Genomic DNA, 26,286 nt, shown 5'->3' on the forward strand with positions numbered 1-26,286 from the left:
AGTGGAGTCACAGGTAGATAGGATAGTGAAGAAGGCGTTTGGTATGCTTTCTTTTATTGGTCAGAGTATTGAGTACAGGAGTTGGGAGGTCATGTTGCGGCTGTACAGAACATTGGTTAGGCCACTGTTGGAATATTGCATGCAATTCTGGTCTCCTTCCTATTGGAAAGATATTGTGAAACTTGAAAGGGTTCAGAAAAGATTCACAAGGATGTTGCCAGGGTTGGTGGACTTGAGCTATAGGGAGAGGCTGAACAAGCTGGGGCTGTTTTCCCTGGAGCGCCAGAGGCTGAGGGGTGACCTTATAGGGGTTTACAAAATTATGAGGGGTATGGATAGGGTAAATGGACAAAGTCTTTTCCCTGGGTTGGGGAGTCCAGAACTTGAGGGCATAGGTTTAGGATGAGAGGGGAATGATATAAAAGAGACCTAAGGGGCAACGTTTTCATGCAGAGGGTGGTATGTGTATGGAATGAGCTGCCAGAGGAAGTGGTGGAGGCTGGTACAATTGCAACATTTAAAAGGCATTTGGATGGGTACATGAATAGGAAGAGTTTGGAGGGATATGGGCCAAGTGCTGGCAGGTGGGACTAGATTGGGTTGGTATGGATGGGTTGGACCAAAGGGTTTGTTTCCATGCTGTGCATCTCTATGACTCTATGAATCTATGATCAGATAACTGTTGTTTTGTTTTAGGTGATGAAAACAAAATGGCTCTCCTGGCCCTTGGAGCTGTTCCGAAGTTGGCTAAATTAATATCCCATGATGACAAACAAATTCATATGTATGCTACAATGGGATTTGGAGTGATGGCAACCAATAGTAAGTATCTGTGACTGGATCTAATGGCCTTGGGGGGGAGAAAAAGAGCAAAATAACCAAAGCACTTAGTGCAGCATGTAACTAAAATTGAAAGAAATAATAAACAGAATACAAAATAAATCAAGAAATAGCTGATGCCTTGCTTGTTTTGAAATTCCAAATATTGTAGGAGAAAGACTGACAGAGATAAACAGTAGATTTTGCATTCAAGGAAAGACTGATTGATTATACATAATGATTAATCTTAATTTTGTCATGGTTATTGATGGCATTGTTGAAATTTAAAAGAAACAAAGCAGAAAACTAAGACAACTTGTGTGCCAGACCCTTCAATCACCACCTGTCCCACATGTGAAAGGTTCAGATTGTGTTTCAGACTTGCTAGAGATCTTCGAACCCATCGGACCGTAGTGAATCAAGTCATCCTCAATCTAAGAAGAAGAAATAGAACCCATATCCAGCATGTTTTGCCCATTGTGACTTTTTTCAAAAATTTTGTTTTAGAATTTGAGCACTTTTGGAAAAATCAACATTTTTGCGCATTCCTTAATGTCCTTGATAGGTGATGGAGGGCTGCTTTCTTGAACTGTTGCAGTACATTGTGCTCTGTCAATTACTCCAAACTAAAATATATTCCAGAAAAGCAGAAAGATTGCAAGACAGAGAAAAAACATGCATGGTGAAGTAAGGAAGTTAAAAATAATATATCTTTGAATTAAGGAGTTGGGAAATCATATTTAGGTTGTACAGGACGTTGGTGAGGCCTCTTCTGGATTACAGTGTCCAGTTCTGGTTGCTCTGTTATAGGAAGGATATTATTAAGCTGGAGAGCATTGAGAAAAAAATTACCAGAGTGTTGTCAGGAATTGAAGGTTTGATTTATATATAAGAAGAGGCTGGATAGGCTGGGACTTCTTTTCACTAAACCACTGAAGGTTGAGGGGTGACCTGAAAGAGGTTTATAAAATTATGATGGGTATGGAAAAGGTGAATGGTAGATATCTTTTCTTAGGGTGGGGGATTTCATTATTGGGGGCATATTTTTAAGGAGATCGGAGAAAGTTTGAGAAAAGACAAGATGTACAACTGTTTTACATACAGATGTATGTATGGAATGAACTTACAGAGGAAATGGTGGATGCGGGTACAGTTGGAATATTTAAAAGACATTTAGATAAGTATGTGAATAAGCAATGTTTGGGTGGTTGTGGGCGAAGCACAGGCAGGTTTAGTTTTGGGATTATAGTTGGCATGGATAGGTTGGACCAATGGGTCTGTTTCTGTGCTGTATGTCTCTGACTCTATCAAGACAAAAACTAAGGCCAACGGCAGGCTGGAAGATTGGGAAATTTTAGGGATTAACAATTGCAAAGGTAAATTATGAAAGAAAGCAAGCACAAAATATAAAAAAAGCTTCTCTAAGTATCTACAAGGTAACAGATAACTAAAGTGATTGTTGATCTCTTGGAGGATGAGACTAGAGAATTAATAGTGGGGAACATAAAAATGGTTCAAAAGTATTTTGCATTGGTTTTCGCAGTGGAGAATACCAGTACCAAACTAACAATAACAGATAATGCAGTGTTTATAGAAAGGGAGGAACTTAGAACAATAATCATTACTAGGGAAAAAGCAAAGAGAAAACTTTTGGGATTGAAGAAAGCCAAGTGCCTGTATCCTATGGTCTTAAAGGAAGTGGCAAGATGTAATTAGTATGTTACCACAGGGCCCAAGCTGATTACAATCTACATTAATTACTTGGCTGGGGGATAGAAAGTGCTACAACCAAATTTGCAAACGACACTAAAACAGGAGGGACCATAAATTGCAGTGATATGGACAGGTTAGATGAATGGGTCAATCAGTATTTGGTAGATCAAGTTGAATGTGAATAAGTGTTAGGTTATCCATTTTAGTCAGAGGAATGGAAAGGCAACTTATTATCTAAATAGAGAGAAATTACAGAATTCTGGGTGTCCTTGTGCATGGATTGCAAAGAACTAATATGCAGGCACAGTAGGTAATAAGTAAAGCAAATGGACTTTTGGCACTTATTGTAAAAGGAATATTGCTGCAACTGCATAAGGCATTAGTGAGATGCTCCTGGAATATTGCATGCAGTTTTGGTTCCATTTCTTGAGAGATGTAACTGCACTGGAGGCAGTCCAGAGGATATTCAATAGATTGATTCATGAGGGCTTTGTCTTAGGAAGAGAGATTGAGCAGTTTAGGCCCACATGCTTTAGATTGTACAAGAATGAGAGGATGATAAGATATAGGAGCAGAATTAAGTCATTTGACCTATCAAATCTGATCCGCTAATCAGTCATGGCTGATATGTTTCTCAATCCCGTTCTCCTGCCTTCTCCCTACATCCTTGATCCCTAGCCTATCAAGAATCTGTCTCTCTCTGTCTTACATACTCTCATTGACTTGGCCTACACAGCGCTCTGTGGCAATAAGTTCCATGGATTAACCATCTTCTGGCTGAATAAATTCCTCCTCATTTCAGTTTTAAAAGGTCATCCCTTCACTCTGAGGGTGTGCTCTTATGTCCTAGTCTCTCCTACTGCTGGAAACATCTTCTCCCTGACCACTTGATCCGGGCCTCTCAGTATTCTATCATTTTCAATCCGGAAAGGATCCCAGCCTAGTATGGCAACTGCTCTACCATGGACTGTAAGAAACAACAGAGAGTTGTGAACACAGCCCAGTCCATCATGCAAGCCAACTTTCCATCCATTGACTCCATCTGTACTACTTGCTATTTTGGAAAGGCAGCCAACTTAATTGAAGACCCCGTTACAATGTCTTCCAACTTCTTCCATCAGGCAGAAGGTACAAAATCTTAAGCATGTGTACCAATAGGTTCAAGAACATTTTCTTCCCTGCTGGTATTAGACTTCTGAATGGACCTCTCAAATTTCAAATTAAATATTGACCTCACTGTTTGTGCACCATCTCTGTAGCTATAAAATTGTATTCCTTGCTCTGTTCTATTACCTATATGCACCTTGTATTGTGTGATCTGCCTATATTGCATGCTAAACAAAACTTTTCACTGCGCGTGACAATTATAAATCAAATCAAGTCACATCAATCAGATCCCCCCTCATCCTTATCATTCTAAAATCTGTCAAGTAAAAACCTAGAGTCTTCAACCACTCTTCATATGACAATCTCTTCAACCCAGAATCATTCTTGTGGGCTCCCTCCAATGCTAGCACATCCTTCCTTAGATACTGGGCCTAAAACTGCTCATTATGTTCCAAATGCGGTCTAACCAGAGCCTTGTACAGTCTCAGCAGTACATCTCTGCTCTTGTATTCTCGAAATGATTGCTAACATTGCAATGCCTTCCTAACTGCCTAATGAACCTGCCTGTTAATTTTAAAAGAATTCTGAACTAGGACTCACAAATCCCTTTGCGCTTTAGATTTCTAAGGCCCTTCACCGATTAGAAAATAGTCTTATCTCTCTCTTTTTCATACCAAAGTGCATAACCTCACACTTTCCCACATCGTATTCCATCTGCCACTTCTTTGCCTACTCTTCTAGCCTGTCCAAGTCATTCTACAGCCTCCTTGCCTCCTCAACACTACCTGTCCCTCTACCTTTGTGTCATTTGCAAACTTACCAACAACGACCAAATTCAGGTTAACTGCCTGTAGTCTCCTGTTTTCTACCGGTCTCCCTTCTTAAACAGGGATGTTACATTAACCATTTTCCAGCCCCTTGGTGACTCTCTCTGACTCCAGTGATTCCTGAAAGATCACCACCAATGCCTCTATAATCTCCTCAGCTATCACCTTCAAACTTCTTTCAAAATATCTAAATAAGGTTCATAAGATGCTGAATGGGATTGACCACGTAGGCATAGAAGGTTTTCTCATTTTGGGCAATTTAGAATGAGAGCTCATTGTTTTTGGATAAGGGATAGCAGATTTAAAATAGAATAAGGAGAAAGTACTTCTTTCAAAGAATCATGAATCTGTGGAATTCACTACACCGGAGTGCAGTGGTTGCTGGGATATTGAGTAAATTTAAGGAAAAGATAGATTTTTAAATTCGTAATAGCTTGAAGGGTGATGGAGAATGGGCAGGAATGTAGAGTTGAGGCCAGGATGAGATCAGCTATTATCCTATTGAATGGTGGAACGGACTCAAAGGGCTGAATTGTGGATGACTCCTGATTCTTAAGTCCCCAGCCCTATTAGAAAGGGAGTTACAGGTGACAGTAAAGGAACAGCAATATGGTTCTTAGTCAGGATGATGTGTGATTTAAAGGAGCATTCAGAGCTGTTGATGTTCCCTTTTGTTTGCTACCCCTGACTTTCTGAACAGGAGAGGTCACAAATTTAGACTCCTGTCAAAGGAGTCTTGGTGAGTTTTTTGCAGGCTATCTTGTGGACGGTGCATACATGCAGTACTAGTTGTTTGTTGATTTACTACCCATGCATTCGTGTACTTGCAAAGTCTGTTCCCAACACCATCTTTTATCTTTCACTATCGTCTCATCCAGTCTGCCTCAGTAAACATGGCTTGGTCCTTTGTGGCACATAGAAGTGGTAGCTGCCTTTTTTTTAACCACAGGAAGTCTTTGCCCCTATTTCTTGTGGATAACAAGAACTGAAAATACTGGCACTATGTATCAGTGTTAGAGGTAATGAATATTTAAGCTAGTCTATGGGGTGCTAACTAAACAGGCTGTTTTGACTCAGATGATAGCAAACGTCTTGAATGTCATTAGAGGACAGTGGACACTTGCACAGCCACTGGTCTTGAATGGCCAGTAGGTCCAACAGGGAGGATGTCTTCTAGAGCCTGCAAATGTCTTTCACCACCTGAACCAAGTACTTGAGCCTCTGGAAATACTCCTTTTTTTTGAAGTCGAACCTCTGCTTGTATACGGTGGCGGCATGTTGGCTCAGTGGTTAGCACTGCTGCCTCACAGCACCAAGGAACCGGGTTCAATTCCCACCTCGGGTGACTATCTGTGTGGAGTTTGCACAGTCTCCCCGTGTCTGCGTGGGTTTCCTCGGGGTGCTCTGGGTTTCCTCCCACAATTCAAAGATGTGCAGGTTAGGTGAATTGGCCATGCTAAATTGCACATAGTGTTAGGTGCGTTACTCAGGGGCTAAATATAGATTAGATTCCCTACAGTATGGAAACAGGCCATTTGGCCCAACAAGTCCACACCAACCCTCTGAAGAGTAACCCATCCAGACCCATTCCCTTACCCTATATTTACCTCTGACTAATGCACCTAACACTATAGGGTAGGGGAATGGGTCTGGGTGGGTTACTCTTCGGAGGGTCGGTGTGGACTTGTTGGGCCATAGGGCCTGTTTCCATACTATAAGGATTCTAATCTACAAAAAAAACCCAGTTACATGGGTTGTACCTCTAACCTTGACTCTTCTGCTTCCTGCTCTACTCATCACCTGTAAATCTCTTAACAGCTGTGTGTTGCTGTTGTGCATTGTCTGAGGCCCAAAGTAAGAAAAATAAGATGGCACACATCCAAATCTAATCTGAATTTGAATTTCTGCAAAGTTTAGAAACAAATATTACACCATAAGTATTTTGAACAAATCTTTTCCAGTGGCAGATAAGAGCACTGGTTTATTGAAATGTTTTCCTGATACAATGAGACCCAGAAATTGCTGCTGTATGCAAACTTTGGTTTCAAGAGCTATTGAATAATGAGCATAAAACTGTGGAAGCTTTATTAAATACAATTATGCATTGAAGTAATGCTTTCATGGAACAGTTAACACATTTATATTTCTGGTCTGGGGAGCACACAACATGCTGAAGATACCTGGATTGGTAATCAGCTTGTTGGAGCAGTTTTCCAAACACTTTTGCGTCTTTGGCTACTTTAATCCAAGACTAAAACATACACACACTGCTCCATATTAAAATGCTACTCTCTTTTTGAGTAATTATTTGTAGTGTTTTTGAACAAAATAGTCTTTGGTTGCAACTGTTCTGCTTTGGTAAAGTGACTAAAAATATTTATAGCTATTCATTTATTTCCTTCCTGCTGATGTTTTCATTTTTTTCAGGTGAAGTTCGAAAATCAATGAGGCAGTTGGATTTTCTACCATCCATTATTGCATGCCTAGCTCCAGATGGTAACTCTAAATCTTACTTTTATTATGAGGAATCCATAGATGTCTTGAATCTGAGAAACAAATTCAGTGAAACACGGAACATAGTTCTGCCCACATTATTGCTTATTTTTCATAACCTTTTGCTGTGCCAACAAAATGTTTGACATCAACAAAATTTTAATTTAGATGACTTCTGTTACAGAATCATAACAAAACGTTTTGACTACAAACTAATTTAAATTAGCTTCTGGTCCACCCATCGAAACATAAATAAAGGAGCAGGAGTCATCCATTTGATAAATGGAGCCTGCTGTGCCACTCAGTGTGATCATGGCCAATCCTCTACCTCAATGTTACATCCCTGTTCTCTACACATATCTCTTCACATTTTTAGTGTCTCAAAATCTATCCATTTATTTCTTTCTTAAATATATTGAGTGACTTGGCCTCAGCCTGATTGGAAGAGAATTTTGCCATTCTTTAAGTGAAGAGGGTTCTCCTCATCTCAGTCTTGTATGGCCTATCTTATCACTTTTTAATGCTTTAAATTGAGTTTCAGTCAAATGTTTACCATTATTGTCCTCATGTTGCATGTTTTACAATACAATATTTTTGCGGATATGGATCCCTTAAGCAGTCTCTCCTTCCAATTGGTTATGTTGTGTAGACTGGAATGGCATACAAGATGATGAGAAAAAAATCAATGATGATGAATACTTGTCCTCCTCAACCTTTAACATGTCAGCTTACTGTTTAAGTTTATGTTGAACTCCCTAATATTTCTTATACCATTCTTGTAGCATTTTAAAATATATGTTACACAGCATATATTTGTCCAATTGTGTACCATCCTTGGAATAAAGGCACTTTTATTAAGACTTGTATTACATTGGCTGAACGTAGTTTAAGCAGAATGAGGGACCACCCACCAAACTCAACCCACTAACAATATTTAAAGAAATCATCAATTATTTAAGATTAATTACTCTTTGATTTAATTTGGCATTTGACAAGACTGTTTTGCATAGAGATAAACTACATGCTTGGTGAAGTTCTTGGTTTGATATTGCAAAGGCCTATAGGCCAAGCAGTAATACTTGATTTGTGGCCTTCCTAATGTGTAGCATGAAGTATGGATCAGTCTGATGTTTTGTGGTTAGGTTTAGACTTCTTTTGTACTCACACCTCTGATGAAGTCACGTAAGAAGCAAAAGAAAATAATTACAGTTCTATTAAACACTTGAGCTCAGCTAAAGGGTAATTAAGCTGCCTTTTAATTTTTGATTCCAGGTCAGAAGAACCCATTAAGAAGGAATAGGATCCATTTTATTCCGATCTTTGAATTTTTGTTGTATGTGAGTCGTGTGCACTCATGGCACAGTGTCCCTGCTTCTGGACTGGGAGGCTCAGGTTCAAGCCCCATCTGCTCCAGGGGTGTGCAGTCACATCTCTCTGAGCAGATTAATTAGAAAAATAGGTGTGTGATTGTGACATATTGAACTGTAACAGAGAAAAAAAGAGAGATTTTATTGGTTTATTTTTGTTTATTGTTTTCTTATGCCTTCACTGCAGATGATGTTGTTGTCCATGAACTTGCTACACTGTGTCTATCTTCTATGTCTATTGATTTCACTAGTAAAGTGGAAATTTATGAGAAAGGTGGGCTGGGACCACTTATTCAACTTCTTTCAAGCCCTGACCCTGATGTTCAAAAGAATTCCATTGAGTGTATTTCAAATTTAGTTAAGGTAAGAATTATTTTTCTTCAATTATGGTTGACTTAGTGTTGTATTAATTCAACAAATATAACCAATATGTGAAACCATTTAAAAAGTTTAGAATTCATGGAGATTGCTATTATGATATTTTTCTTAAAACATTGGAGCAGAAATAGAGCATTCAGCCATCAAGTCTACTTTACCATTCAATGAGATCATGATTGATCTATTTATCAAATTTACCTTCCTGCCTTATTCCATACCATTGATTTCAAATCAAATTCTAAACCAAGCCAATCCATATTTATTCAGTTTATAGTCCTCTGGGACTGGCCTAGGAGATAGGGAAAGTGGGGCCATGAAACAACAAAGTATGGCATTGACAATAACTGAAATTGCTGGGAAAGCTCTGCAGGGCTGACAGTATCTGTGGAGAGAAAGCAGAGTTAATGAAGAATGATGTTCTGAAGAAGGGTCACTAGTCTGAAAACATCAACTCTGCTTTCTCTCCACAGGTGCTGCCAGACTTGCTGAGTTTTCCCAACAATTTCTGTTTTTGTTTCTGATTTCCAGCAACCTCGGTTCTGTGTTTTACCAGTTATAGGGCAGGTAGAAAAACCTCTCTCCCACCCCCAAAGCCCAATTGAGCTATTTAACTAACCAATGATAGACTTTTTCCTGCTTTCACCAGTGGCATAGGAGGCAAACTATTGTGCGGTGGGACAGTTGTGGTTGGAAGGACTGAGGTATGATGTGAAATTAGATCGGTTAAGAACATATTCACTTGAATTTAGAAGAATCAGGAGCGGGGTTCTCCTAGAAACCTATAAAATTCTAACAGGGTAAATGCAGGAAGGATGTTTCTGATGAATGGGGAATACAGAACCAGCAGTCACAGTTTAAGGGTGCAGGGTGGTCACTACGGACCAAAATGAAGAGAAATGTCTTCACCCAGAGAGTGGTGAGCCTGTGAAATTCTCTGCCCCAGAATGTGATTGAGGCCAAAATATTGAATGTTTTCAAGGAGGAGTTAGGTGTGGATCTTGAGTCTAAAGTGATCAAAGGGAATGGAGAGAATGCAGGAACAGGATACCGAGTTAGATGTCAGCTGTGAACATATTGAATGGCAGAACATGCTCTAAAGGCTGAATGGTCTGTCCTTTTTCCTGTTTTCCACACCTCATAGTTTATAGTAATAGAAGCAGGAATAGGCTATTTGCCACGTCGAGCCTGCTCTGCTATTCATTAAGATCATGGCTGATCTTTCCATTGTCTCAGCTCCTACCTGCATTACACCCATAACCCTTAATTCCTCTACCATGCAAAAATCCATCCAACTGTGTCTTGAATATATTTAATAAAGCTGCCTCTACTGTTTCTTTGGGCAGAGAATTCGATAGATTCACTACTCCCTAGAAAAAGCAATTCCTCCTCATCTCTGTCCTAAATCTACTTCCCATGATCTTGAGGCCATGTCCCCTAGTCCTAGTCTCACCCACCAGTGGAAACAGCTTGCCTGTTCTTATTTTACATGCTTCTATAAGATCCTCCCCTCATTCTTCTAAATTCTAGTGAGTACAGTCCAGGCAGCTCAACCTCTCCTCATCAGGTAACCCCCTCATCTCCAGAATCGATCTGGTGAACCTCCTCTGCACCGCCTCCAAAGCCAGTATATCCTTCCTCAAGAAGAAGGGCTTCCTCCTGAAGAAGGGCTCATGCCTGAAACGTCGATTCTCCTGCTCCTTGGATGCTGCCTGACCTGCTGCACTTTTCCAGCAACACATTTTCAGCTCTGATCTCCAGCATCTGCAGTCCTCACTTTCTCCTATCCTTCCTCAAGTAAGAAGACCAGAACGGCACACACTACTCTAGGTGCAGCCTCACCAACACCTTGTACATCTCTGCTCTTAAATTCAATCCCTCTAACAATGAAATCCAATATTCCGCTTGCCTTCCTTATTACCTCTTGTACCTGTAAATCAACTTTTTGCAATTCACGTGTGAGCACTCCCAAGTCCCTCTGCACAACAGCATGCTGCAATCTTTCACCATTTAAATAATACTCTGACTTATTTTTACTTCCAAAGAGGATAATCTCACATTTGCCAACATTGTACTCCATGTGCCAGATTCTTGCCCTCTCCCTTAACCTATTGAAATCTCTCTGCAGACCCTCCACATCCTCTGCACAGTTTGCCTTTCCATTCAGTTTAGTCTCATCAGCAAACTTGGATATGTTACATTCGGTCTCCTCATCCAAATCATTTATATATATTATGAGCAATTGCAGGCCCAACACTGACCCCTGCAGCACCCCGCTCACCATTGATTTCCAACCAGAGAAGCACCCATTTTTCCCCAAATCTTTGCTTTCTAATGGTTAACCCGTCCTCTATCCATGCTCGTGAATTCCCTGCAACTCCATGCAATCTTATGGATGAGTCTTTTATGCAGCACCTTATCTAATGCCTTCTAGAAATCCAAGTATGCATATCCCTCCATCCACCACACTTGTTACATCCTCAAAGAACTCCAGTAAGTTTGTCAAACATGACCATTCCTTCCTGAATCCATGCTGCGTCTGCCTGATGGAATCCTTTCCATCCAGATGTCTCACTATGATGATGGTATGCCTCCAACGGTTTCCTGACTACAGATGTTAAGCAAACTGACTATAGTTACATCCCTTTTGCCTACACGTTTTTTTAAACAGCGGCATGACATTCGCTGTCTTCCAGTCCGCTGGGACCTGCCTGAAGTCCAGTAAATTTTGGTTAATTACCACGAACGTATCTACTGTAACTTTCAGCACTCTGGGTGCATTCCATCGGGATTAGGGGACTAATCTACCTTTAGACCCTCAAGTTTGCTCAACACTAGGTTGGTTGCAGCACAGTAGGTTTTACTGTGAAAGCTAATGTCCAGTGAAAGGGAGTGGGTTTTTTTATTTTCCTGCTGAGCTTATGGTGCAAATTGCAAGTTTCTCACGAATTCAGAGTTTCCCTTCCCACATAGGAAACAATGGTGGACAGGCAGTGACTGTTTCTATTGATGAAAGGATAGAGATTGGCAAAAGAAGGAATAGCAAAATGAGGAAAAAATCTTTTTAAGCAGCAAGTGGTTGCAGAAATGCAACTGCCTTAATGTGCTGAGAAGGCTGTTTCAATTGTGACATTCAAAGTAATGGGATCATTACATGAAAAGAAAATTGCAAAACTGATAAAAAGGCAGAGGCATGATACTATATGAATTAATAACTTGCACCAGATATAATGGCTATCAGCTTTTTAGTATAAAATTCTGCAAACACCTCTCAAGGCAAGTATTAACAGTGCTAGTTATTGCAACGATGCTTACATAATATAAGACAACAGGCTACCACTGGCGACAGAGAATCCATCTGTACATTTGCATCCTGCGCCTCTGTCACAGTCCTTGCTGGGGCTGTACAACCAGCTAGCCCAGACTAGTGCAAAGCTTAGGCCCAGAGCTTGTCCTCCTAGGTCACATGATAAACTAGCAACTATAGGCATTAGGGAGTGATCAGTCACCTTTTTTGTCATTGCTAACAGAACATGTTTAATTTTTTTTGAGTTCGCTCTTGATCTTTGTCTTTATAGCAAAGTGGATCAGACCTATTCATTTTGATGGAAGCGAGTCACATTGTTGTAAAGGTCGTGGGATTGTCAGTGACTAGGAAATGGGAGGGCATATTTAGTCAACGTGCTCTTATCTCTGGCCTCTGGAAATTCCTGCCATTGCCTTCCTTCCAAATATTGGAACACAGTGTCTAATTTGTCCAGTATATCTGTGTTGGCTTATCAAATTGTAGGAGGGTCACTTTAAAAACTGCCTATCTCTCCTTCCACCTCACTCTTATTGTCTCTGTTAGCTTCCACTACTCTTACCTCCTGATACACTTGTTCCTCCTTATTCTCTTCCCAGCGATGATTTGGGCTCAAAATGTTTATGTAAAATAACCTATTCTTCTTCCTGTGATCTGGAGTATATGTCAGATAAGTCACTTCTTTCTAATCTTAATTGCCTTGTATGGACTACTGAATTTTACTTTCAGATCCAGTGATACCAATGCTTCATCTCTCGCTTGAAATGTTCAAGTTGTAGAATGTATATGCCCTTTATTTCATTTTCACTTCTCAAATCCTCAATGCTGCGTGCTTCTGTGAGTCCTTCTAGAAATGTGGCCACACAGTCCAACAGACTAAAGCCAGTAGATTCATTTGAGGACTCTCTGGTAGTAAATAGTAAAACTCAATCCTGTGATTATTCATGACAGTATGCCTTAATCATGATTTGAAAGTCTGATGGTACCTGTCCAAAGCTCCCCATATTTTCAAATGATGCACCGTTGGCTTCAGTTGTTTTAGATTCAAATTGCTGCTGATAACCTGAAAAACTTAAGATGAGTGTCACATCCCAATCATATTGTATCACAATTGGTAGTCCATAGAGTGAAAAAAAAATGGAGGTAACTTTTCCATCACTGCCTCAGCTAGAATGGTTCTTAACACAATTTCCAGTTGCCATTCTTTTATCATATCCATAACATTAAAGATAAACTAATGTACTGTTTTTGTTCTTGGTATTGATCCTACAGAATCTACTGTAGCCCAACTAAATGGTTCTTCAAAACGTGATCTGGGTATCAAAGATTCTGGCTTATTAGATGTTGAGGTTTTCCAACAATTTGATATGTATGACACAATTTACACGAAGTCTTGGACATGTTAAATGCCTGTAATATAGATGCATGTGTCTTCTGTATTATTTTTGTTCTGCCATAAGAATTTCATGTACTACTGATAATATTACCAAATGATATCTGGGCAGTGCCATAATTAGAACACTTTTTATTCTTCATCTGCATGTCTCTGAGGGTGTCTCCACTTTCTCACAGAACTCTGCTTTAACATAATACACTCTGGAACTCCATCAGCCTCAGCTTCATTGTGAGTTGGGCTAGAGTAGTGCTGGAAAAGCACAGCAGGTCAGGCAGCATCCATATAGGTCGGAGAGGACGGTGGAGCGGATAGCTGGGAAGGGAGATTGGCAGGTAGGGCAGGTCATGAGGACGGTGCTGAGCTGGAAGGTTGGAACTGGGGTGAGGTGGTGGGGGAGGGGAAATGAGGAAACTGATGAAGTCCACATTAATGCCATTGGGTTGAAGGGTTCCAAGGTGGAAGATGAGGTGTTCTTCCTCCAGGCAACGGGTGGTGAGAGAGTGGTGATGGAGGAGGCTCAGGACCTGTATGTCCTCGGCAGAATGGGAGGCAGAGTTGAAATGTTCAGCCACAGAGTGGTGGGCTTGATTGGTGCAGGAGTCCTGGAGATGTTCTCTGAAGCGCTCTGCAAGTAGGCGGCCAGTCTCCCCAATGTAGAGGAGACCGCATCAGGAGCAACAGATACAGTAAATGACATGTCTGGAAGTGCAGGAAATCTGCCAACATTTCCACCACTTACAAACGGGACCCCACCACCAGACATATATTTCCTTCCCCACCGCTATCCACTTTGTGTAAAGACCTCTCCCTCAGCGACTGCCTGGTCAGGTCCATACCCCCTACTAGCCCACCCTCCCCTCCTGGCACCTTCTCCCGCCACCGCAGGAATTGCAAAGTCTGCGCCCACAGCACCCCCCTCACCTCCATCCAAGGCCCCAAAGGAGCCTTCCACATCCATCAAAGCTTCACCTGCACTTCCACGCATTTCATTTACTACATCCGTTGCTCCCGAGGCGGTCTCGTCTAAATTGGGGAGACAGGATGCCAACTCATAGAGCGCTTCAGAATACATCTCCCGGACACCCGCAGCAATCAACCATGGCTGAACGTTCCAACTCCCCCGCCCACTCTGCCAAGGGCATGCAGGTCCTGGGCCTCCTCCATCGCCACTCCCTTACCACCCGATGCTTGGAGGAAGAACGCCTCATCTTCCACCTCGGAACCCTTGAACTCCGTTGCATCAATGTGGACTTCACCAGTTTCCTCATTTCCCCTCCCCCCACCTTACCTCAGTTCCAACCTTCTGACTCAGCACCACCCTCCTGACCTGTCCCACCTGTCAATCTTCTTTCCCACCTATCCGCTCCACCCTCTTCTCTGACCTATCACCTATACCCCACCTCCGTCCACCTATTGCACTCTCCACTACCTTTCCCATAGCCCAGCCCATCTTCCCATTTATCTCTCCACTCCCAAGGCTCCCAGCCTCATTCCTGATGAAGGGCTTTTGCCCGAAACGTCAAATTTCCTACTCCTCGGATGCTCCCTGACCTGCTGTGCTTTTCCAGCACTACTCTAATCTTAAGGACAACAAATGCTGGCCTTTCCAGAAATATCCATGTGGCGTGAAAAGATAAAGAAAAATGTTGAATAGTTGGCAGATAGAAATGTAGTTTCAATGAAGTATACCTTTGACGTTTCTAAACTCAAGTTTGTGTATCCCACATGCAAATGCAGTTTGCCAGTGCCACCTTTCATGGACAAAGGGTCAAGGAGGTTGTTAGCCATGGAACATTCAGGGACATAAGGGTAAACAAACTGTTGACCGGAACAAGCAATCAGCAAGCTCCAGTTGCCAGGACCCCACTCTGATTTACTTTTCAGGGACTTATCTAATTTTTTGGTGGAGGAAAAGATGATTTGGAAGTGATTATAAACAAGGCAAGTTGGCTGTTTAAAGATTTGCAAACATATGGAAATAAGATAGTCACTGCTCAATAATGAGGTTCTGAAGTCACTGGTTCAAGCTTGAGATGAAAATCCCAACTTTCATGCCATTACTCACACCAGTCCATGGTGTGGAGCTGTTGGTGTTGGACTGGGGTGCCTATGAGCTTCTCTTCACTTCTTCTGATGAAGGAGCAGCTTGTGATTTTAAATAAACCTGTTGGAATATAACCTGGTATCGTGTGACTTCTGACCTCACACCAGTCCATTAGGAGAGTTTTCTACGCTATGAAGTTGTTGTAAAAACTCATCATGTTCATCAAGATAAAACAAAGAATTGCAAATACTGGATATCTGAACCAAAAACAGTAAACTGTTGCTGATAAACTCAGGACTGGCAGCATCTCTGGGAAGAAAACAGAGTTAACGTTTTGAGTTCAGTGACTCTTCATCAGAAGTCACTGGACTCAAACTGTTAACTCTGCTTTCTTCCCATAGATGCAGCCAGAACTTCTGAGTTTCACCAGCAATTTCTGTTTCTGTTTCAGGTTCATCAGTGTCTCTTGGGGAGAGAAATTATCTGATCCGGTCTTCATGCACCTCAAGTCCTAAAGCAGCATGCTTGACTCTTAACTGCTCTCTGGATTGATCTAGAAAGTCACTCAGTTTAGAAACAACAAATGCTGGCCTTTCCAGAAATACCAATGTGGTGTGAAAGGATAAAGAAGAATGAATGAATGTTGAATACTTGGAAGGTAAAAGTGTGGTTGTAAATTTTTTAAAAATACAATGAAGCGTAAATGGCAGGGGAGTCTTCAAGTGTCCAGAACAGTGATACAAAGGAGATTATTTAATAAATAAAGTACTATGGAGATGGCAGGACAGATAATGTGCTGTTGCTGTAGCTGGGAGCTGCTGAACACCAATTTAATCCAGAGTGAACTTTTCTGTGGCAAGTGTTTGCAGCTCAAATAAATTTGGATCCAAGCTGAGAACTGGAATCTGAGCTGCACACATGCAGCCACCTCAGGGAGGAGGTAAGTTACCCAGATACTTTGGTCCTGGAACTTGTCACACTCCTTGGATTAATTCAGACTTGGTCTGTGACCAATGACAGAACCATGTGACTGCAAGTGAGGCGGTTCAAGGGACTGATGACTTAGTTTTCAAGTAGATGCAGCCTTTGCAATTGTCTAATGTAATGTAGCTCTTGCAATCTGTGTGGATGAGAACAGGAACTGCAAGGTTGATGAGCAGACTGACCACTGCACCATCATACAGGGAGCTATTGAAATGTGGTGAGATAATAGCAGTGTTAGGGACGGCAAAGTTAGGAGAATTGATGTTCTTTTGTGTAATTATGAGCATGTGTCTTGAAGGCTGTGTTGCCTGCCCAGTGTCAGGGTCAATAACATCTGCTTCAGGGTAAAGAAGAACTTGGAGTGGGAGTTGCCAATATCTGTTTTGATTTCAGTAACATTGATAAGATGATTAAAGAGGTTCTGATGAAAGAATTTGAACAGTTAGGAGCTAATTTTAAATGCACAATCTCCAAAATAATAATGTCAAGATTACCACTGGGACAATGAACAAACTGACATAGGGAAAATAATTAACGAGTTAAATTTGTGGTATAAAGATTCATGTGGGAGGAATGAATTTCAGTTTATGGGTCACTGTCACCTGCATGAGGTAAAAGGAAGCTATTCTGGTGGGATGGGCTTCACTTGATCCATACTGGGGCAAGTGTCCTCGTGAATCAAATAACTAAACTTGTTGAGAGGGTATTAAACTAATTGGAGGGAGTAGGTGGAAAGGATATGGCAACATTGCAGGGTAACTGTGTGGATAATGGTACTCAGTGTGGCACAGGAAAGGACAAATTATACAAAAGCATCTTTTATAAAAAGAAAGAAACAGGTTCAAAGGTGGAAGAAATGATGTGAGTAGGAAATAAATGCAACAACTATCACCAGAGAAAAGTTACTCAGGAAACTAACGAGACTAAAGGCTGATGACTCCCTAGGGTTGCATACTAAAGGAAACGTCTACCAAGATATGGTGGACCCACAGCTAGTAATGGTCCAAAAATAGTAAATTAGCATGGATTGGTAAAGTTAAAAAAACAAAGTCATCTTGGTCCCAGACGACCATTGGGCGGTTTTATCATGAGAGAGTGATGACCAGTGGTGAATTTAACCTAAGGGCCCTCAGACCTCAGGCAAGTTGAGAAGGTGGACCTTCATTTAACCTAGCCAGTGCAAGTTTGAACACACATTATTGGTGTTACTCTGCATGGCAAACCAGCTGTCTAGACAACTGAGCTAACCAACCCTCACTGCATGGATAGAGGATTAGCTAGCTAATAGAAAACAGAAAGTTAGTAGAAGCAATTTTAGGATGACATCTTTAACTAGTGGAGTGCCACAGGGAACACCGCTGGTGGTCCATAATTATTTCCAAGATATGTTAATGATTTGGACAAGGGAAGTGAATGCACAATCCTCAAGTTTGCGGATGTCACCAAAATAAATGGCAAGGCAAGTAGCGAGAATGACAGAGTGTACAGAGGGATATAGACAGGCTAAGTGGGTGAGCAAAAACTTGGCAGATGGAATATAATCCTACACAATATGAGGTTATCCACATTGGCAGGAAGAATAGAAAATCTGAATTTTACTTCAATCGCGAAAGACAGCATAGAGGGATTTGGTAACTTATCCTCATGCGTAACTTACAAAAAGCTGGCATACAAGTTTACTGGGTAGTAGGGAAATGAAATGTTGGACATTATTTCAAAGGAAATGGAATATAAAAATAAGGAAGTCTTGCTCAAACTATTGTTATGACATGGAGGCGAACCCATCTGTTAATTAAACCAAACACCCAGAAAAGCTCACCTCGCCTCATAATCTGTTAAAATATGAGTGACAGAGAACTCCTAAATTCCACTATGTAAAGAAAATAACATCAATTTATTTTCTAACTCTAAAACTGAACATTAAACAAAAACTATTCATGAATCTAAACCCCTCTTTCTCTTAACTGCTTATTATTTGACTCCAACTCTACAAAAATATGCTGTTCTAATAAGGCACTTATTAAAATTACATTAGTTTAATCTCAAAACCATACCATCTCTGTCGTCTTCTGTGTCTTCACTCTTCTGACTGCTGATGTCCTTGGGTTATGTTCTTTCTTTTTACTGCAAGCATGTTTCATAGCAAAAGGTACCTTTGATAGAGAATGTTTTCTAATTTCTTTGAGAGCATGATGTTAGATGGGCAATTAGCTCTCCAGCAGTTTCTCTCTCTATAACATAGAACATAGAACATAGAAGAATACAGCGCAGTACAGGCCCTTTGGCCCTCGATGTTGCGCCGATCCAAGCCCACCTAACCTATACTAACCCACTATCCTCCATATACCTATCCAATGCCCGCTTAAATGCCCATAAAGAGGGAGAGTCCACCACTGCTACTGGCAGGGCATTCCATGAACTTACGACTCGCTGAGTGAAGAACCTACCCCTAACTTCAGTCCTATATCTACCCCCCCTTAATTTAAAGCTATGCCCCCTTGTAATACCCGACTCCATACGCGGGAAAAGGTTCACACTGTCAACCCTATCTAACCCCCTAATCATCTTGTACACCTCAATCAAGTCACCCCTAAACCTTCTTTTCTCTAATGAAAACAGCCCCAAGTGTCTCAGTCTTTCCTCATACGATCTTCCTTCCATACCAGGCAACATCCTGGTAAACCTCCTCTGCACCCGTTCCAGTGCCTCCACGTCCTTCCTATAGTATGGCGACCAAAACTGCACACAATATTCCAGATGCGGCCGCACCAGAGTCTTATACAACTGCATCATGACCTCAGGACTCCGGAACTCAATTCCTCTACCAATAAAAGCCAGTACACCATATGCCTTCCTCACCGCACTATAACAGTTGCTCTCTGACCAGTTTTCAAAATGTCTGTATTCTTATTTCTTCTAACACCGGATTGTCTCATTGGTTCGACGATAGCAGAACAATAAATTCAAATGCAATTGGGTTTTAGTATCCTGGGGCATAATTTAAATGATTGGCTAAATTCGAATCATTGTCAAAACAGCAACCGAATCTTAGGTATTCATTTCACAGCCAAATGTTATATACTTTCAACTTTCCAGTACACTCTGGGACTGCCATATAGTCGTATACACAAGTGCTTGTAATCTCTCAGTTCAGAACGGCATTCTCTTTCTCTTAATGGTACAGTACATGCCTTCAACTTCTTAACACTGTTTGAAGGACTAGTCAAACCACAACTAGAGTACTTATCTAAGGAAAGACGTAATGGCATTGAAGGCCATCCAGAGAAGGTTCACCTCGGTTGTTCCTAAATATACAGAGATTTTCTTATGAGGAGGGGATGAGTAGATTAGGCCTGTATTCGTTGGAGTTTGGAAGAATGAGAGGTGACCTTATTAATACATATAAAATCTTAAGAGCCTGACCAGATAGATGTGGAGAGGGTTCCCCTTGTGGGAGAGTCTAGGACCACAGAACAATATATCAGAGTAAGGCGTCACCCAGTGAAGACAGAGCTGAAGGGGAATTTCTTCTCTAGAAGATTAGAAGGTAGTGAATCTGTGAAATTGTTTACCACAGGGTGATGTCAAAGATCAGATTTTTAGTTAGTAAGAGAATCCAGGCATATGAGGGAAAGGCAGGAAATTGGAGTTGAGGACCATTAGATCAACCATGATCTTATTGAATGGCAGAGCAGACGATGATATGAATGACATTCTTTTACTCCAAGTCTTATGGTCTCATGATATGAACAATTACACAATAGAGATAATTAGAGTTTAACAGAAGTAAATTAACAGATTTATAAAAAGAACTTGTGTTCAATAATAAAGTTATGGAGATAATTTTCCTCTTCAATACGTTTTCTAGGATTATGTGTGTCGTGTCGCCCTTAATAAAATGAATGGAATATTTCCTGTGCTGAACCTACTAAGCTCTGAATATCCTGTCATTCAACAATTGGCGCTGCAAACCTTAATAACCACCTCCAATGATGCAGTGAGCAGAAAGACACTGTTTCAGAATGAAGGTCATGAAAGCCTTCTGCAGGTTCTTGATTCACCGGTAATGAAATCTATACAGTAAATTGTGTTTTCATTAATGTGTTCAGTGTTTGATCCAACTATTAACCACATGATTTATTAATGAGTAAAACTGAAAGAACTGTGGATGTTGTAAGTGAGGGGTAAAAAAGTAGTCTCAGTTCTTTCTTGTTCAAAGTGAGTCATTTAGTAGGTATTACCAAATTGAACAAAGTACAGTAATATTTGCAATATTCTGAGGAAAGGTCACTAGACCCAAAACATTGACTCTGCTTTCTCTTCAGAGATGCTGTCAGAGTTGCTGAGTTTCTCTAGTAATTTCTGTTTTTAATACAATATTAAATGCCATTTGAAATCCAAATACTTTGTTATGTGGTATCAATATTAAGTATATATGTGTCCTATACACTTAATGATTATATGTCCTATGTATGTCTTACACAGAATTAACAATTACAAATGATTCAAAATTATTTTCCAAAAGGATTTCTTTCTCCCACTCACATAAAGCAATATGTTAATTTTGATTCACTTGCCACTGTTGAAAACAGTAGTGCTATTTTAACACCACATTTGAAAGTCATTTAGCAATGCTAGGTGTATTTTAAGTATGCTAGCTTAATTTTCTTTCTTTGAAAACAATGGAATCAAATCCTGAACTCTGTTGTATGTGTATAAATCAGTAATTGTACAGATAGTGTATATTAAGAGCAGTGAAAGATGATTTTAGAATATTTGTATCTTGTGCGATCAATACAGGGTATTTGCCCACACAAGGAGGAAAGAGCCCTGATGCATTAAATCACTGCAACCCATTTCTTGCTGTTGGGCGAAATATCGAGCAGATCAAAGGGTCCCTCGCAGAAATTGCCAGTGTATTTCTTCAGCATGAATATTGCTGGGAAATTGTAATGTCTGTTATTGCTTATACATCATAGAGTCACCAAGTCATACAGCACGGAAACAGAATCTTCGGTCCAATCAATCCATGCCGAACATAGTCCCAGCTGTCTACTCATGGTCCATATCCTTCCAAACCTTTCCTGTTCATATACTTGTCCAAATGTCTTTTAAGCATTGTAATTGTGAGCATATCCACCATGAACCACCCTCTGTGCAAAAGAAAAATTGCCCCCATGCCTTTTTAAAATCTCTATCCTTTCATTTTAAAAAGATGCCTCCTTGTCTTGAAATCCCCCAACCTAGTGAAAAGACACCTACCATTAGTCCTATGTATGCCTCTCATGATTTTGTAAATGTCCATAAGGTCACCTCTCAACCCCCTATGCTCCAATGAAAAATATCCCAGCCTATCCAGCCTTTCTTTATAACTCAACCTTCTGAATAGTGTTAATAAACAGACAGAAATAAAATTACGGATCACCTGAAATCATTGAACATAATAATTATATTAGGCATTCAACACCATTTCTTCAGAAGTATTACTGGTTGCTGTATTATGGATTAATCCATATAATCTGTTTAAAAGAAAAAGTTCTTTAAAGTTTTTCAGCTTCAAATAAATTGAGCAAACCTCTAAGGTTTTTGTTATAATTGTCACCAATCTTACTGCTTTTTATTAGCTTTTAGTTTTAACAAAGTCAATTTGGGTCAGCCAATGTAATGCTAAGGGAAACCATTTGATTTCTTCTATATATGGCTGGTCTTGCCTGACATTTCATCATGGTTGGTTGGTCTTCAAAACGAAATCATTAATAGTCCTCTATCCTTTCTGTTTTTCTGGTTAACTTGCATGACTGGTAAGCACATATGATTTCCGTCCACTATATAGAGTCCTACAGCATAGAAACATGCCCATCAGCTCACCATGTCTGTGCCAACCAACAAACACCAAGCTATAATAATCCCACCTACTGCACTTTTCCCATAGTTTACCATGCTCTGGCATTTTAAGTGCTCATCTAGAGGTTTATTGAATGTTGCTAAAGTACCAGACTCTGTCGCCCTGTCAGGCAACACACTCCATATTTCTCCCACCATCTGGGCAAAAACATTTTTTCTCTGATTCCTTCTAAACCATTTATTCCTCAAATTCAGTTTATGCCTTCTTTTGTTAGACGTGTCTGCCATGGGGAAAACATTCTCATGATCTAACGTATCTATGCCTCACATTATATTGTAAACCCCAATCATACCTCAGCCTATCCCTGCTGCCCTTGTTGAACAAATGGAACACATTTGATATTCTCCAGTCATCTGGCACTTCACCTATGGCCAGCATAGCATTAACTATCTCTACTTGGTCTCAGCAATCTCTTTCCTTGCCTTTCATAGAAGGCTGGCATACATCTCATCAGGCTTGGCGAATTTATGCACGGTTATGCCTGTTAAAACATCCAATACTTCCTCGTTATTAATCTTAACATGCTCTAGAACTTCACCACTCCAAATGAAATCTCCAACTATAATGTCCTTTGAATCCTTTGAATACTGATGAGAAATATTCATTTACGATCTCACCCATGTCCTTTGACTCCACTCTCAGATTGCCCTTTTAGTCCTGAATAGCCCAACTCTTTAACAACCTCTCAGAAACAGAACCAGAAATGATATCACACACCACAACAAACCAAGACAAGCGTGACACAACCCCAACTGGAGGCTCACTGATGATGTTACCTGGTATGATGACAAAACGTCTGAAAACAAACCCACCAGCTCAGTGAGCAAACCAACAATCTGACTGTCTGTATTTCTGAAGGGCCTCCCCTGTTTTAATGCTATGCACCTAACATAGGAGCCTTTTATTCCTTTTTCAACCTCTCAATATCTCTTGATATCAAGGGTTTCCTGGACTAGCTGCACTTGCCCTTCACTGTTAGAAGAACCTACTGACCCTGAACTCTCACTGGACTATATTGAACACTCACCATCTATCAAATGGGTCGTGTCTGTTTCTAGTTTTATTATCTTCGCTTGTCAACACAGAAGAACATTCCTGTATAGCTTCCCCACAGTCAGATGTTAAAGGGACGGTTCCTATCTTTGTTTAGCTTTCATCGAGCAAGGGTTGTAAAACCAACAGATTAGTCACCTCTTAATCTCATCATCTGTTGTGTTTAGTGGAAAATTTATTTATCACCCAATTACCTTCCACCTTAATTGTGATCTAAAATTCTAAACTTTATTACTAAAATTAAATTTAAAATATTAAAATTATTAAAACAATTTAAACTTATTAAAATATATCTAAAACAATTAAAATTTATAACTAAAATATTAGAGAACCTATAAGAAGTCCATTAAGAGTCCATAAAAATACAAAGTAATTCCAATGTTAGAGAAGTTGCAAGACTTGTTGTCTCTTGGGCAAATGTCTTATAATATTTAATTGCTAAAGTCTCTATCAATTCATTATTCTCATTGTACCATTTGCCCCTTGCTCCTATCACAAAGCCATAAAAGGATACGATGGCGCCTTTAGTTAGTTAAGTGTTGATACTTCTGTATCTTCTCCTCCCATGCTAGTTCCAAAGAGTCGTTTTCATTCTCAAACTGTATGGTGACACCCACTAATACCTCTGGATCATCCTTATGCAAGATTAGATCAGGAATCCATAGCTTTCCTTCCCTATCTTTTAAGCATGGTTCATAAAGATTGTCCGACTGTTTTTCTTTATAAATTGAGTTAACACTTCCACAGTTTTGTTGTGCCCCTTTATCCTCGTGTTCTTCATCGAGGGGCACCATCCTGAAATATGAGAAACCATTTGTATTGCTATATTACATTGCCTATAATTTTTATTGCTTAATGGCCTTACCCTAAGATAGAGTTGACCTTGTGGGATATAAATTGGTTCTTAACAAAATTGTGTTTATGACCTTTGATGTCTTCGTATATAACAATGTTCTAGTCCAATTGTTAGGTGATCATTTTTGAAATAATGGACGCCAACCTCTTGACTGAGCATTGCCATCCACTTCTGCATCTCTAATTCCCTCCATTTATCATAGTTACTACTAATAGTCTCTTCACAATACACAGAATTGTGTAATCCCAGATCCGTCTGACTAAGTATTAATTCGAGGATTCCAGATGTCGCTAAGAATCGTCAATTTACTCAGTTCCATAAGTCTTTCCAATATTATGGATTCGTTAAATCGAATGAGGTCTGTAGTATCTCATCAGAGGATCTCCCAAATGCCTCATGTTTTCGCATTATTGCAATTGGAATTAAAATTGCTAACTTATTTAGTCCAAGTCTGCCATCGATATTACAAGCATATAAAATGCTATCCGTAATCGACTGTAGCACGTGTAAAATCTCCTGAATAAAACCCATAATTATTGTGTCTAATCTGTTAAGGTAAGTTTATGAAGCTTCAGAAAGCGTTAGGTAATAATATAATCTGGGGATAAAATATGTTTTAAACAGCTCTACTTTCTGTGCCGGGTTTAATGGAGATCTATTTAGATTCCCTGTCCAATTTTTTTTAATAAATAGTTTTATTAAAAAAAAAGATTTGAGATTTTCTTTACAAAATAACAAAATTAATATAAAATAGTGTATCCACTTTACAATATAATAACAGCACCAATATAAAATTTAAAAACTGGTTACTAATCTACTCTACAAACTACCAAAACACAAAATAAAATTTAGGAAAAGAAGACTCTATATATTAAAAAAACACAGTATCATATATTCCTAACAATAACCAAAAAAAAATTAAATAAATAAATGCACATTCAAAATAAAGTTATATCAAGTCACAAAAAAAACCGTATTTATACGGGATTCTTCCTCCCAAGGGCCCCCGAACCAACTAACATCGTCCTCACGGTTAAGCAAAGGCCCTAAACAGTATGGCTGATAAATCTGCATCAGTGTAGTTCAAAAAGGACTGCCATGTTCTATACAATAATTCCGTTTTTGGTGCACCATATTCAGAAGGAATTCCAGGCGGATATATTCCATAACTATCCTATGCTAATTCAAAAGTCCTGGGGGACTTTCAGTTACCCAACTTACTAAAATATTTTTCCTCGCACAAAAGGAAAGGATAGTGAATAGTATCTTCCCGTATGCATCTAGAGAAGGGAAATTTGGATAACCCAAAAGAAGAGATACTGGGCCCAACCCAATCTCCGTTCCCAAAATCTTTGCCAAGGCGTTCGCTACGCTGTCCCAATATTTACGAATCTTATGGCATGTCCACAAACAATGAGTGAGAGTATCAACTTCTATTTTACTTTTAGGGTACATTGTGGATGCTCCTGCCTTGAACTTTGCAAGCCGATCTGGTGCCATATGAGCCCTCTGAAGTATCTTGAATTGAATAGCCTGAGTTCTATTACAGATAGAGGTCTTCCTGGCACTTTCCCAGATATCCTCCCACATCTCTAAGGAGATTTCCATCCCTAATTCTTGATTCCAAATTTTATATAACTATTCCATGTCCTTCAATACCTTATTACGTACCAAGTGGTAGAGAGTACTGACCGAAGGCGAATCCATTGGCCGAAGCGCTCTCCTTCCCATATCCGAATTATAAGGATTAGTCATCAATATGGTCTTATTTTGTTTGAAGTCTCGTACTTGAAAATATTGAAAAAGATCCTTCTTAGGCAACAGTTCGAAGGATATCACAATCTCTCCATCGATCAGATCTCCCAAACATGATATACCACTTGACTCCCAGGTTTTAAATCCAGCATCCTTCAGGCCTAGCTGAAATCCAAACATTCCCACTATAGGGGTATAAGGGGAGGTTTTTTTTGTAAACTAGGAGGAGAAAGTGAGGGCTGCAGACGCTGGAGATCAGAGCTGAAAATGTGTTGCTGGAAAAGCGCA

General features: G+C 40.0%; 1 protein-coding gene across 6 annotated transcripts in view; it reads left to right on the forward strand.

The window, feature by feature from the left end:
* Nucleotides 1-26,286, forward strand: part of armc3 (armadillo repeat containing 3) — a 201,039-nt gene that overhangs the window by 57,648 nt on the left and 117,105 nt on the right. For all 6 annotated transcript variants that reach the window (XM_043690445.1, XM_043690444.1, XM_043690441.1 and 3 more), the window contains exons 5-8: nucleotides 697-822; nucleotides 6,894-6,962; nucleotides 8,514-8,689; nucleotides 20,298-20,492. In XM_043690445.1, the coding sequence (XP_043546380.1) occupies nucleotides 697-822; nucleotides 6,894-6,962; nucleotides 8,514-8,689; nucleotides 20,298-20,492 (566 nt within the window). The remainder of the gene's footprint in view (nucleotides 1-696; nucleotides 823-6,893; nucleotides 6,963-8,513; nucleotides 8,690-20,297; nucleotides 20,493-26,286) is intronic.

The sequence above is a fragment of the Chiloscyllium plagiosum genome, chromosome 5 (genome assembly GCF_004010195.1).
Source record: "Chiloscyllium plagiosum isolate BGI_BamShark_2017 chromosome 5, ASM401019v2, whole genome shotgun sequence".
In the NCBI taxonomy this organism is placed as follows: Eukaryota; Metazoa; Chordata; class Chondrichthyes; order Orectolobiformes; family Hemiscylliidae; genus Chiloscyllium; species Chiloscyllium plagiosum.